The 13,884-nt window shown below is 38.3% G+C and overlaps 1 protein-coding gene across 16 annotated transcripts in view; it reads right to left on the bottom strand.

The window, feature by feature from the left end:
• Positions 1 to 2,232: 2,232 nt before the first annotated feature.
• IKZF2 (IKAROS family zinc finger 2) overlaps positions 2,233 to 13,884 on the bottom strand; it is a 142,018-nt gene continuing 130,366 nt past the window's right edge. For 10 of the 16 annotated variants that reach the window (XM_037131616.2, XM_037131607.2, XM_037131609.2 and 7 more), the window contains one exon: positions 2,234 to 10,577. In XM_037131616.2, coding sequence (XP_036987511.2) covers positions 9,853 to 10,577 — 725 coding nt within the window. In that variant the 3' untranslated portion in view covers positions 2,234 to 9,852. Of the gene's footprint in view, positions 10,578 to 13,884 lie in introns of all 16 variants that reach the window. The other 6 variants (XM_037131619.2, XM_037131620.2, XM_037131618.2 and 3 more) reach the window with 2 other exon arrangements.

The raw sequence follows: 13,884 nt of genomic DNA, 5'->3' as shown, positions 1-13,884 counted from the left end.
CAAAGAATAGAGAGCAGGAACAGGTTGTGTACAGAAGAGATGGAGGAGAATAAAAAGGTTGATGTAGACAGATCAGGAGGGGGTGAGAAAGGGCCAGGAAATAAATGTGGATGACTTACATGACATGATGAGAAAAAGACAAGAAAAAAATAGGGAAGAAAAGAAGGCCTAGATGGGCATATTTCACTTCCAAAATACGCACTCACTTTTCCTGCTCTGTTAACTGCCTTAGGTTCTGAGTCCCTACTTTTGAATGTGGACTGTCAGAGTTGGGAACTCCTCCATCATTTAGAAAAGCTGTGTTGGCCATCATCTTTTTAAGTTTTTAAATTCACCAACTAGAACCAATACATGGACCCAGGGCATTGACATACTATTGAATTAATTCCCATTTTATCTTAAATTCTCCTACTTCGCCATCACGGTATTTTATAAAGCACACCCAGTGGAGACAGCTTCTGGTCCCAGTGGCCATCAGCTGAGGCAAAATGACAACACTGAATGACTCAGGTCATAAGCTTACCTAAGGCCAGTAGAGCCCGACACACACCCCCTTACCTTCCTTCTTTTGTGTCTTTAGTTCTTCCTGGAGCACTGAAAATCTTGCTTCTTTGCATATGTTCCGGTTGGTCAGATGGTGAGGTTCATACAGCTCTTTTAAGGGTTTCTAGAACAAACAACTCAACACCAATCTGGGCAGTATCTGTTTTTACTGTTTTGAGGGATCTGTCCCATGCCTGACAAAATTTCAAGTTAGAGGCAGTTGGTCTGATCCAAAAATATTCTAGGATTATGAAAAAGTAATGAGGATGAAAAGAAAAAGGCGGATGTTTCTTTTTCTCAGACTGGGCATATTTATGTTCCAGGATCTCCCCCTACTTTTGCCCATTTTGTATGGGATTACAGACACTTAATCTTCTTGCCCAGTTCGTCTACATCTGCCTGTCAGGCTTTTTAAAGGAAGAACCTCCTTCCATTTTTGTGTCCAGTCAGAGAAAAGCAGCAAAATTCAGTTTCAACAGTTGTATCCTAATTGGTGCCTCTAGTGAGACGTTAAAAAAATCACCACACCGGGAACAGTTGGTAGGGCTATTAACAAAACATGAGGGTTTGTTGGGAGTTTACTGGGTCCACCTTAGAAACCCTTACAGTAAGGGGGGAGAGTTGCTAAAATTCTAAGTGAACTGCCTTCACCAGGTGGCTCACACCCCAAGGTTTTTCATTTTGCTCCTATCAACACCATAAACCAAGACAATTTGGTAAATATCCCATGCAGATCTTGAAGGGATCCGTCATACACTTACTACTAGAAAGTAATTGATTAACCTCATCTTTTTTCATCCTGTTAGTCTCTTTGTTTGTACTTCCCCCCCACATTAGAATTTGAATTAAACTTGGTCAAGGAAATAAAATCTCATTTGAATTTGTAGTATTTTTATTTCGTGTGGCTTGTGGGAGTAAAATTGGAAATGTGATAAAGATCCATGAGACTCTGTGAGTACTTATTATTGATGAAGAAAAACTCTAACGGCTTCCCAGATGTGATGGTGGACTTGAGGTTGGCACGGACGTGGGGGATTGACTGCAGGAGTGAGGTGTCAGGGTAGGACTGAGCAACGGGGAAATAGGAGGGACAACTGCCACTGAACAGCAATAAATAAATCTCAAAAAAAAGAAAAAAGGTAAAACAAGTCTGCAAATCATAGTGCCTTTTGGCAATCCGGTCAGAAAGGTATTTGTAACAGAGAAAACTTCTAGTGTTAAAACAAACTTCCTCTGTAAAATCTGAGGGAACGTTGACTCACACAGTTGTAGTATAACCTGAAGCAGAACAGACCACCACATTTTTGCTGTTGTGATCGAACAATCTCTACGCCTTACACCTTAATTTAATCTTGGTCTGACTCCTAAGAAAAGCTGGTTTCTAATGCGGCTAGTGAACGCTACTTGGACCTGTGGGGCAAGTCTCAACTCTTCTTCCCCCAGGTCTCACTTTTTTCTTCTGTAAATAGGGGCTAGGCTCTTAAATACAGGCCTCTTAGTTTTATTTCAGGGGTAGATTAAGATGTAATGTTTCTGAAGAGAAAAGAGATGCCATGCTTAACAAGCCGTGGAGGGCTTGGCAATCTGCTCTGGTGGGCCACGCAGTCGGGATGGGGATTGCTGAGACTGCCCGCGCCCCCGTCTGCAGGTCAGGAGTGTGGCACACACGCACGGCCACGACTAAGTTTCATCTTCTGCTTCGCAAGATGTTCGTGTACAGAATGTGCACCAGAAAGTTTTTATAGCAAACTTTTATGTCAGAAGTTTATTTTATTGGTAAAATATTAAATAATATACAGAATTAAAAACTGCACTTACACTTCTGAGAAGAAATAAACCTTGGACAAATTATATGCTTGTTCCTGAGATTCCCTAAATTTATTCCAGTAGCTGTGCACTCAGACAGTACAAACCTTTATAATATAATCCTTTCACAAAGTATTACAAAGTTTCTGCAGCTTTTTAGTGGTACACACACACAGACGCACACTCACACATGCATATACAACACTCACACACGTATACACAGTACCCACATACATGCACAGAACATGTATGTGTGTGCATTAAAAACAGAGAAAATACAAGTCCCGTAATTTAGTCTGCAGTGATATTGGAGGTCTCCAAATTGGTACATAGCAGAGTGACTTGTCACGCAGCTGCAAAGACGGTTTCAGTATTTCCATAGTAAACCTCATTTTCTGAGGTATGGTATTTGAGCCTTAAAAAAAAAACTACGTTACACTGAGCAAACCTGACATACAAGGTCTGGAATTTCAATTTTACATATATATTTATATATATATTTCTTTTTAAAACAATAGTTTTTATTTTCCCAAATTATTAGTTTGAAAAAAAATATGAGGTTTACTGGTTTGACCTATTTATTTTTATTTTTATTTTTTGCTTCTAAAACTCAAAATATCCTAGACACTGTCAAGCAATTAGTTTTTAAAGTAGTCTAATTACCTTTGGTATTGTTAAAGGAAAAAAAAAATCTAAAATGGCCAAGACATATACTGTACAAATGCAGTAACTGCCTTTAAGAGAAATGCCAAAGAAATGTTATCTTTTAACAAAATATGTATTTACATTACAGCAGTTTTACTACAGGGACACGGGTATAAAAAAAGAAAACCAACAAACTGCATATAAATATGCATGATACGAAAAATACTTCTTACTTAAATCTGTACGAAGACAGGAGTGCTCCAAATATTTCTTAAACATTTTCTCCAATAAGTGATAGGTGTTTAAAATTGAGCTAAGTGCTTTGCTTTCATTTTAAAAGTTCATTTTCAAAAGAAAAAAACTGAAATAAAAATACCTGTTCTTGATTTAAAACATTGGGCAAGAACCTAAGAAAAAAATTCCGTCTTTAAGAATTTCAACTTCTGGACACACTTCTCAGGCAAAAGATTTACTAATTTTAATGAAAATTCAGCCTAATTAAAGGTACCACCAGACGGGATCAACGGTTTCCACATTCTCTGGTTCTTTGTGGACTGTTTTTCTCTTTGCTTGCTTCGTCCTTTAATTAACATACCGTGATTTTCAGGGGTTTCTTTTTTCATTAACTACAGAAGGAACAGGTCAAAAAACAAAAACAAAATAACCATAGTTTTTAAGACTTCAAGGAAAGTATTGCACTTGTACAGAGAATAAAGAAAAAGATCTTTTTAACTAAATAGAAGCAATTGTTCTGGAACTGCAAATAACACATGGTCTAAAAGGTCCAACTAGTAAGAGCAAATGTGGAGCCTCAAGAGACCCCTCTAAACCTGGAATAATATTAGAGTCCTGTTAAAGCATGTTCTCCCAACTGGGAGTCAGTTAAGACTTTTCGCTTTACACTTTTAACATCTCCCTAAACACTTGCAAAAATTGTTTAATCTCTCATTATATACACTTGAGGAGGCAAACCAAATTAGAACACAAAATTCAATGAAAAAAGGAAGGCAAACATACCATATTATGATGACATAATCTCTGAGGTCATATTTTAGGTGCCCAGGATTTGAAAGTGAAAGTAATACAAAGGTTACATACCTTACCATTTTTAATCCAACTACTTTTTTTTAAATATAAAACTACACTTGAATATAAAAATATGTCAGCAGATTATACAGCCAACAAAAATCACACACACAAAATTAAGACTTAAGGGACCCATGAATCAGAAATAAGAGTTGACCTAATAATGTTCAAACTAGTAGGGGGAAAAGAGTGGCAGACGGACCCAAAGACAATGATGGAAGAGATATGGACAGAGAAGAGGAAGAAGTGGAAGAGGGTAGACCAAGTTTGAGAGATAACAAGGAGAACTTTTTTTGCCACACAGAAGGGGAAATGATTTCTGTTGATAATCTGAGCGTGCTTGACAGTCAATTTTTTTTAATCACAGTTTCAGTAATTGAACTAGTTAACAAATAAACATAAAAGCATAAAACAACAACGAAGACAAAACCCAGAGTCCTTCCCTTATTACAGTGTATTCGATTTTTTAAATTCATTTCCAGTAAATTAAATTAAGTAGAATCCTGGTAAGTGCATAGTAGGGGATTCAGCGACCTCCGCCCACCCAAGAAGCTCTCCTTCCTACCTGTCTCTTGAGGTAATTTGAGGGCCCAGTTAACTGCAAACTGGCTTTATCTGTACCTGTACGAAGTTATATGCTATACTTTATGTGGTTTAGCAGAGGGCCTCTAAATTTTATGTTTTATTCACAATAAAAGGACATCTTAGAAAACTAGCCATTCACATACCATTCTCTATATGGGATAAAGGTTAATCCACAAAAAATGTATACAGAAAATATACAAATGCAATATTATGGGAAGAAAACCCCATAAACAGAATTAAGAACTTACTTCTAAGAGTGCATTTGAAAAATATTCACAAACTTACAGTACAGCAAGAGAAAACTAAAAAGCTCAAAATAGAATGTTACATAAAAATTTTATGGAAATTTCAAAATTTTAGGTTTCTGCAGTAAATGTAAAAATTTTAAGGTGCCATTATTTGGCCTAGCAATACACTATGATATAAAGAAACAATAGCATATCACAGCTTCTTGGTCATATGACATTTGCTTCATATAACAAGCAGCTTATTATTATTACTTTTTTTTAAAAAGCTGTCATATCCTAACACATTCATTGCAAGTAATACACAACCACGGCAGGCAACATCTGAATTACGCTTTGGAGAATAGCAATGTGATATGACTGTTCAGTTTTGTTTTGTTCAAGGAGAATTAATTACCTGCTTCTTTACATTACTATAAAACATTAACCAATTAGGGGACAGAAGTTCTAAGACTAGTACAATGCTAGTCATTTAAGGAAGTTCCAAAACAATACTTTGTTTTATTGAGCAAAGACCTCACTCATAAAGCCTCGCACGATATTAGAACGTATTTTTCCTTAGAAACAAAATAAAACGCATACCATAATGCAACCCACAGCTAAAATTTCCATCTACCTTCTATTTCACCTGCATACCCTTGTAACAGTGCTCAGAAATGCTACCTAACTAGAAAGATATTAAAATGGTTTCAAAATTTCCTTTTGCTTTACACAGGTGAGCTCTATGTCTCTGTACTGAAAATTCTTCTAACAGTGTTGCCCTAAAAACATGAAGATAAATTATATAGCACTAGATTTTAAGTGATTTTTTAAAAAATACACAATAACAGTGTGGTAGTGTTGCAACAGCTAAGCAACACTCACTGCATTTTAAAAAGGCACTGAGAGAAGGAAATTTTCTAAGTATTTAATACATTAAGTTCGGGGTCTTAAGAGACCAGTTACTGTGTATTTTAACTAATTTGCAGAAACTGGAGGTTTCAGAACATTTCTAGGATTACTTTCATATATACAAACTACAATTTCACCACTACTCTTCTTTTCCTGTGCCTTTGGAGAATTTCTGTTGTACAACAGTCTTCATAAGATAGTATTTTCTAAAACAATACATAAGACACAACGAAAGAGGATCACAAAGGTAACATTCATTCCTGCAAAGTGAACAATTTAAAGTTTCAAAATAACATCGCCGGTATCTCATAATCTAAGTTGTGTCTTGAAACTAAGGGCATGCGTTTTTTGTTGTTGTTGTTGTTTGTATTTTTGCAGCCTTTTCTTTTTCTAACGTTAGGGAATCATTCTGGAGAGCCAATAAATGAACATGGGAAAACAGACCAATTTTCATCAAAATGCCTCCACTGATGTGAATTTTGTCAAACATTTATATAAACTACCATAAAGACTTTGCGGTGGTTTTGTGAGGTATATAGCTGAGACACAAAACAATATCAAGCTTACTAAAATATTCTTGTCTTCCTCCATTTGTCAATAAATAACATTGACAATTTTTTCTGTAGCTTCCTATGGAAGGGTAATTTGTTTCTTTCACTTTGGAGGTTATATCAAATCAGGTTAAAATCTCTGCTTTTTTCACTGTTGCAAATGGTCCTAACGACACACTAGTGACTTCCTTTTCTTAATACAATCTGGTAAAAAGTAAGCCTACTAAATTGCTCTGGTGTTAACAGTTGTTAACTCGATGTTTTTGCAACACATCTGATCACTGTAATTGCTTCTTTTCATGAATTTTCTATAAAAGAATGTATGTGCTTGTATGTATATAGAAAAGATACTCCCTACTTTGTAGCCAATTCTGAATCCTGGTCTCTCCTCCTTCCATTTCATCCCTCCAGAAAATCCTCCACGGAATGTTTCAACAACTTGAAATTTCTTCCAGCCTGCTTATTGGTCACTTCCACTGTTTTCAAAGCCAGATGAGAATGGGTTTTAAGTGATGGACCACTGTTAGAGAAAGGCCACACACTTCTCCAAGAGCTGGAGATACACTCCTGGACAAAATCCGGGCAAAGCAGCCAAAGTGGAGAACACAGAGACTAACCCATTTTTATGCCCCTCAAATACTCTGCATTGTGAAATCTCACCTGAATAAACTGGGCATAGAACTGTTCTATAAAACTTGATTTATTTGGTGTCCAAAGCTCATACTTATTTTTAGGTGCTACCACGTTTCTTCTTTCCTCTTGTGAAGGAGAGGCGTGCAAAAACGGCCATCCAGACTTTCCCAGAAAGCACTGTGTCCACAAAAATTCTCCCTACACGTTGGGATTGACCTTGTCCTCATTTGTCCCTGTCACACCCTGAGCCATCCTTAGCTCTTTCTGTCCCTTATATCATAAGGCTAAGCTAGTACAAGCACACACTCGTGGCAAATGCACTCATAAATACAAAGTCCCTTCAGTAAAACAGACTCCTAAAAAGATGAACCCAGAGAAGGAGCATGCCTGGGTACTGTCCTCATGGGGTACTGCACAACTCCCTAGACCCACCTAAATTCAGTTTATCCCAGGGCAGGTACATACTTGTTCACATACTGAGAAAATCATAAGCAGAAAGAAAATTCATAGATAATGCCAGCAGAAATTCACACACAGCCAAAGTTATGAACATATTGACTGCCATCCAAATGTTTCTTTAAATTACAGTAAAACACAAAATCACTAACTTAAATTATTTAGCTACCACCAAAAGGAAAATAAAATAAAATTTCAATTACTTATGAGTGGTCAGGGTGAGTGGGGCGAGGAAGTCTCACAGACATGCTTTATCTCTGAATAAATTATATGTTCATAATGTACCAAAGGACCAAAGCACGCAGGGGTGGGGAAAAGACAGTTGACATTCTAATTAAAACATTTCACATCTCTCTTTTGGTGCTGCTCTTAGATTTAAGGAGACAGTTTGGATATTTCTCCAAGAATAATGACGACAGGGGCTAGTGGAAGAGAGCTGGGCTGCGCCCATCTTTGCTGAGCTCGGGCTGGGCCAGAGCTTAGGCATCACTTACATGAGCAGATGGGAAACCAGTAAACGAGGGAAGAGCAGTGCTGAGGCCAGAGTTGCTGATCTGTCCATAGTTCTCCAGTCTGGCTAATTCTTGCATTATTCTGCCTTAAGAAACACAGTTTCTGCATCCTATTTAGTAATTCTTTAGAGCAGCTATCAGTCCCTGCTAAGAGAATTGCAGTGTTCATACTCGGGTATCAGATCATCCAGTCATGGTCAGTGTTGCCCTCTCTACACACAAACAGTGGGTTCTGCTTCCAGGTTTGTGCCCCTCCCCCAACAACCTGAATCAAATGCCCTGGGTTGCTTCCCTCTAATGCTGTAGGACTGCAAAGAACAGATAGAGCACCCATATAAATGACATTCAAATGTGCACATGAACTATGATAACATGTATGGATTAAGAGAAGAGAAATTCTGTGCTATGGATTTGAGATTCATTTCTGACAAGGACTTACAAATAGTTCAGTGTTTCTGAGACGGAAAAATTTGCAGGCACAGTCGCTTTCACTTGGAGGTTCGGTCCCATTCTATACTCCAGATTGGTGAAAATAAGCCTTTGTTTGTTTGTTTTATCTGCAGTACACATAAAGATAACCAAGAATTCTCCTTTCCTTGCACCGAAAGTGGCAGATGTTATTACTGAAGAAATGCTAGAATAAATAGCCCAAGTTCCATAACCTTACATGGTTCAGGTTACACATTCAGATCAAATTAGCAATTGCTTGGAGGAGAGTTGGAAAGAAATAGCCTATAGTAAGGTATGTAGGGCCTTCTGCTGGAAGGGTAGAAGATGAATGGACTATGGACAGAACACTGGGTGGTCACAGCTTGAAAAACACAAGAGAAAAGAGAAATATACCAGGAAAGAGATTTCTGAGTGGGTTTTTTCCCCCTACTGTTAGCCTAATTATATTTTTCTGCTGACTGGTTAACACTGATTCAATGCTGATAAAGTGACAATCGTAAGCATACTTTTAGAAACAAACACGTATACTATGCGGCCATCACATTACATTGTTAAAAGAAAACGTCCCAAACAAATTTATGAAAAGTAGAGGTCCCTTCTGGAAACTACCGACTGCCTGTTAGCCTCTGTTAGACCATATGTTATTCTGAAAGTCAGTTAAAAATACTCTTCATTAACGGTGTTAAAAGTAAGGCTGCCGGGGTGTCTATAAAATGCCAGTCATCAAAACTATGGAAAAACAGTGCTGAAGTCTAGAAAAATAAGACCGCAGGACCTCAGCTGCATTGTAGGTGTCCTTAACTACCTGTAGTTTAAAAGTTCTGCTCTATGGTACAGTGTGTGACATACCGTATCACAAACTCCAGAGGGGAAGTAAACAGAGAACCCACAACAACCACCCATCCAAGGAGTTATCGCTGAAAAGAACAATGTGTTTCTGCTCCATGTCCTCTGGAGGGGGAAAAAAACACAACGGTTGACATTTTGAAATAAATTTTTTGAAGCATTAAATTACTTATCCCATTTTAAACAGAAAGTCCTACCCAGAAAATGAAACTTTCCTGCCTTTAGTCATAATTCTGAGCATCAGTGGCAAATCAGGATCTTTTAGGGGAACCTGCATGAATCAAGTGACTTGTTTTTCAGAGTATGATACGCCTTACATCTATGTACGGCAGAAATGAACTGCTCTCAAGATTCCCACAACATAAAGAAGCCAAGTTATCAAGAAACAACATCCCCTGTCCCTGTCCTTTCTCTCTTCTGTTTCTTCCTAACTGTAATTAGGCAGAGCGAGGACACCGTGTCCACAAAATAAGAATTCATGACAGTGATAATATTTTTTTTAAAAAGGTATGTCAACATTGTAGGGAAGGTGGGATTGTAAGTGCAGTATTTCTTCATGTGCAGTTCGTTACTTCATAGGGGTCCCCTTTGGAATGAAAAGGCCTAGTGGAATGTGTGCTCCCCTCGAACAATGTGTGATGAAAACTCATAACGGTCCTGGCTTCTGTAGCCACAGATGTTGCATTCCAGTGGGTCCCGGTAGCCATGGCAACCCATGTGAATGGTGTACATGACATGGTCTAGGAAAAGGACTCGGCAGTGCTCACACTTAAAGGCCCTAATCTGTTCTCCTTCTCCATTGAAGACTTTGTAGATGTCCTTCAGAGAGCCCTTAGGAGCCTTGGCGGTATCCAAAGCCTTGACATCCTCCTTCATATAAGCTGGGCTTTGTTTCCTCTTGGGATTTAAGGCAGGGTTTCCTTGGTAGGACTGGTGGTCATCATGGCTGCTTTCTGAGTCAGTAGAATCCAGGCAGCTATTGCTGGGAGAGGCCTCTCTTTCCTGGGGTCGACTCTTTGGTCTGATGAGAGAGATAGGGCCATCCATGTTGTTTTCATGACTATCGGAGGTTTCCCTGCTAATGGGTCTTTCTATCCGATTTGGATGATAGACCTGAGAATAAGCTGAGCTTATCACTGGGGCCACCTCAGCGATTGTGCTTGGCGGGTGCTGCATCAGAGGGTGAAGGGCCTCAGCTCCAAGGTAGGTGATTGCATTGTTGATGGCTTGGTCCATCATGTGAGACTGCATCAGCTCAGCCTCCTTCTCGTACGTTAAGTTCATATCAAAGTGAATGTCTGGGTAGCTGAATCTCATGAGCTTTTCCCCTGAAAGGGAGAGGGGGAGAAAAGAAAAAAAGGAAACAAAAAAAGATACAACAAAGTTAGTGGTTGGATTAAAAATACAAAAGTACAAAGACACCTAATCAAATCCATTTTCCATAATATGGTATATCTTATTCTTCAGATCACATATTTAGGCTCTTTAATTCTGCTGAGGCTCACAAACATTCTAAACCTGCAAAGGGGATTAGTAGTAAAAATTTCACAAGCCATTTGCACTTGTTCTAATACCATTGGGAAAATACACCCAGCCTGAAAAGTATGATTGACTGTGTTTATCTTATCTTTATTCACTATTAAAATTTCCACTTGTCTAGAGCTCAGGAACTATATGAGAAAGAAAAATACCAGGTGAAAATAGTCAGAGACTATGAAACTAAGTCAGCAACTATAGGAGAAAGAACAGATGCCACGTGAAAATAAGTCAGGGACTATGCTTGCTTTTGTACATTTTAAATAGCAGTGACCAAGCCACATAAAAAGAATTTGTGATCTGGTTAGAAAATTAGTCACCTCACTTTTGTGTAGGGTTAATTTGGTTGATTTAGCTGCTCTGTTAAGAAAACAATTACAGAATACACATATGTCATTCTGGAGAGTTCAAAAGTCCCAATTAAAATACTTATAAAGTTGTACTGTCTGATAAACACAATTTGGGGCTCTTTAAAATACGAGTTAACTTCCAAAAGTACTTATTAACTTGGAAAATCGTTTGTTTTGTTGCTTTGCATCTCAAAAAAATAATTACTTATTTTTATATTACCCCTTTCTTCGGGCATGTATGAAAAGGGTTCTGCTATGATCGTTGTCCATTTTCTATACTTTTTCCTGGCTGAAGTGTGTTTGTAGTTCTCCCTTTAATATTAACTGCCATCGATTTAATTTTATTTCAATATAATAGCTAAGCATTAACTATAAAGAGTCTGGTGCACAGAATATGAGAAGTAACTTTAATTTTTCTCCTTTAAACATTACCAAATTTGGATAGAATATTTTATCTTTTTTAAATTTCTGACACTAAAATAATGTGGTCTTCTACTAATTACCTAATTACTCTGATAGGTAAATCTTACAGATAATTGTTTCTTAAAAATATCTGTGAACTCTTATAAATGTTGAGTGTGTTGTAGATGGACCTTTAACTTGTAATGTTGATAGAACATATCAATCCACAGAACTGCATTCTGGAAAATCACTTCCTAGTAGCTAGTATTATCTCAGGTTCGAAGAAAGGTCCCCAAAGTATGGTCAGGGTAATGATCAGAGCGATGAAAATAGAAGGATAAAATGAGAAATTATCTCATGGTATCCAATTTAAGAGACTGCAATGTCAAAGTTCTAAAAGTTAAGCCACACAAACTTTATATTCTCAAAGAGTCTACAGTTTAGAGTCAGTGATAGTAATTTAGGGATCATTTATAACACAGTGTTATGCAATCATATAAGAGGAATTTATATCTTATACTGGGGGAGTAAAAGAAGACTTCTCGAAAGAAGTGGTATCAGAGATATGAACATGATGGCAAATATTAGCCAGGTAAAGGAATGTGTGGGTGGAGCTGAAGTTAGGAAGGCTCAGGGACAAATAGATGGGAAAGACGGAGTTATACAATTTAAGGCTCATTCAACAGCTAAGAAATTTGAATTTTATCCTGAAGGCAATAAGCATTGAAAGGCTTAAACAGGGAAATGATTTGACTGGACAGCCATTTAACAAGATGGTTTAGGAAGTTGCTATAGAGACCATGGTGGCCTGAGCCAGTGGAGTAGCATTGGAAATGGAGAAAAGTCGATGAAATGGAGAAAAACTTAGAAAACACAGTTGCTAGGGCTTGGAAATCATCTAGACATCTAGACATAGAGATTACGAAGAAAGTTAATCATGACGCCTACATTTCTGACCTAGGAAACTTAGTGGATGTCAACAAGATAGAAAACATGATGAATTCAGGTCAGGGTACACTATGAATAACAGTCATGTCCAGTAGGTACAGAGATACAATCTCAGACTCATGTGAGAGACGTCTGGTTTTGAGATGTAGAAATGAGAGTCACAGGTTTATGGAAAGTAGCTTCTAAAGCCATGGGAATAACAATATCACCCACGGCATGGAAAGTATAAAGAAGGGAAATTCATCGATAGAAACTGACACACCAAGATTTCAATGTCTGCCCACAGACCCATGCAAATGGGATTCCTGTGCTGAGTCCCATATTTAAAGTGACCACACTGTGCTCCTCAAGGAATGAGGAGTATGCAGGGCCAAGGAAACATGACCACCTCAAGCTTACTCCATACACCATACTCTGACCCCAGAATTCCTCACCCAAATGGCTCTGCAGTTGCTCCCGGGGTGAGCAGTGGGTTAGAAGTCCTCTCCATACCGTGTGCTGCTGGAATGCATGCTTTTCAGCTTGAGGAATGGCCCACCCTCCACTCCTCATGTGCTACATGTGGGTACAATGTGAAAAGAACTTGGATGTGCAGGCTGAGCTTTGTACACACGTGTGCCCAAGGCTCCTTTTGAAATTGAACAGAACTGAGAGACCAAGGACGTGTCTAAGACAGGGGCTTGGCTCCAGGCAAGGAGGGGGCTCAGCTCATGCAGCCAAGGTCTGGGATGGAACTCCAAGGTACCTGAGAATTCCACATTTAGAACTCAGTCTTCTAAGTTGGAATGGAAAACCATAACAGTTTTTCACTTTGATTTATATTAAAATATTTAGGCATATGAATGGAGGCCTCCATTAGTACTTTTGGCCCCATTTGTATCACTATTAGGGGTAAATCCATAAAGGATGCTGAGTGGAGTAGTCCCAAAGGTGGAAGAAATGCAAAAAATGGTCAATGTCATTGAAACCAGGGAAAGAGGTACTTCAAATGGAATTAATCAATAGTGGCAGATGTTCTGTAGGAGTTGTGTGAGATGGCCTAATAAAGATCCACTGAACTTGGCACAATGGAAGCTAGTGGTGATGTCAATGAGAATAATTTCAGTGGAGCATAGGGAAGCAAGCCAGGGTGTGAGTAGAAAGAAAGAAATTACAGAAAACAAGCAAAGAGAACTCTTTCAAGAACTCTGTCTTTGAAGAGAAGGAGAACATAGATAGGACCTGGAAGGAGACTGGGTCTGAGGAAAGATTTTTTTTTAAATTATGAGAGTTTATCACATCAAATGCTAAAATACAAATGCCAGTGGATGTGAGAAGTTGAAATACAAGTGAAGAAAAGGAAAAATAATAGTGTAAGTTAGTTGGGGGGCTGGGATAGGAGAATTCCAGAGCACAGTTA

The sequence above is a fragment of the Artibeus jamaicensis genome, unplaced genomic scaffold (assembly GCF_021234435.1).
Source record: "Artibeus jamaicensis isolate MK-2021 breed Jamaican fruit bat unplaced genomic scaffold, CSHL_Jam_final contig_1015, whole genome shotgun sequence".
NCBI classification, from domain to species: Eukaryota; Metazoa; Chordata; class Mammalia; order Chiroptera; family Phyllostomidae; genus Artibeus; species Artibeus jamaicensis.
This window is presented reverse-complemented; position numbering and strand designations above follow the sequence as displayed.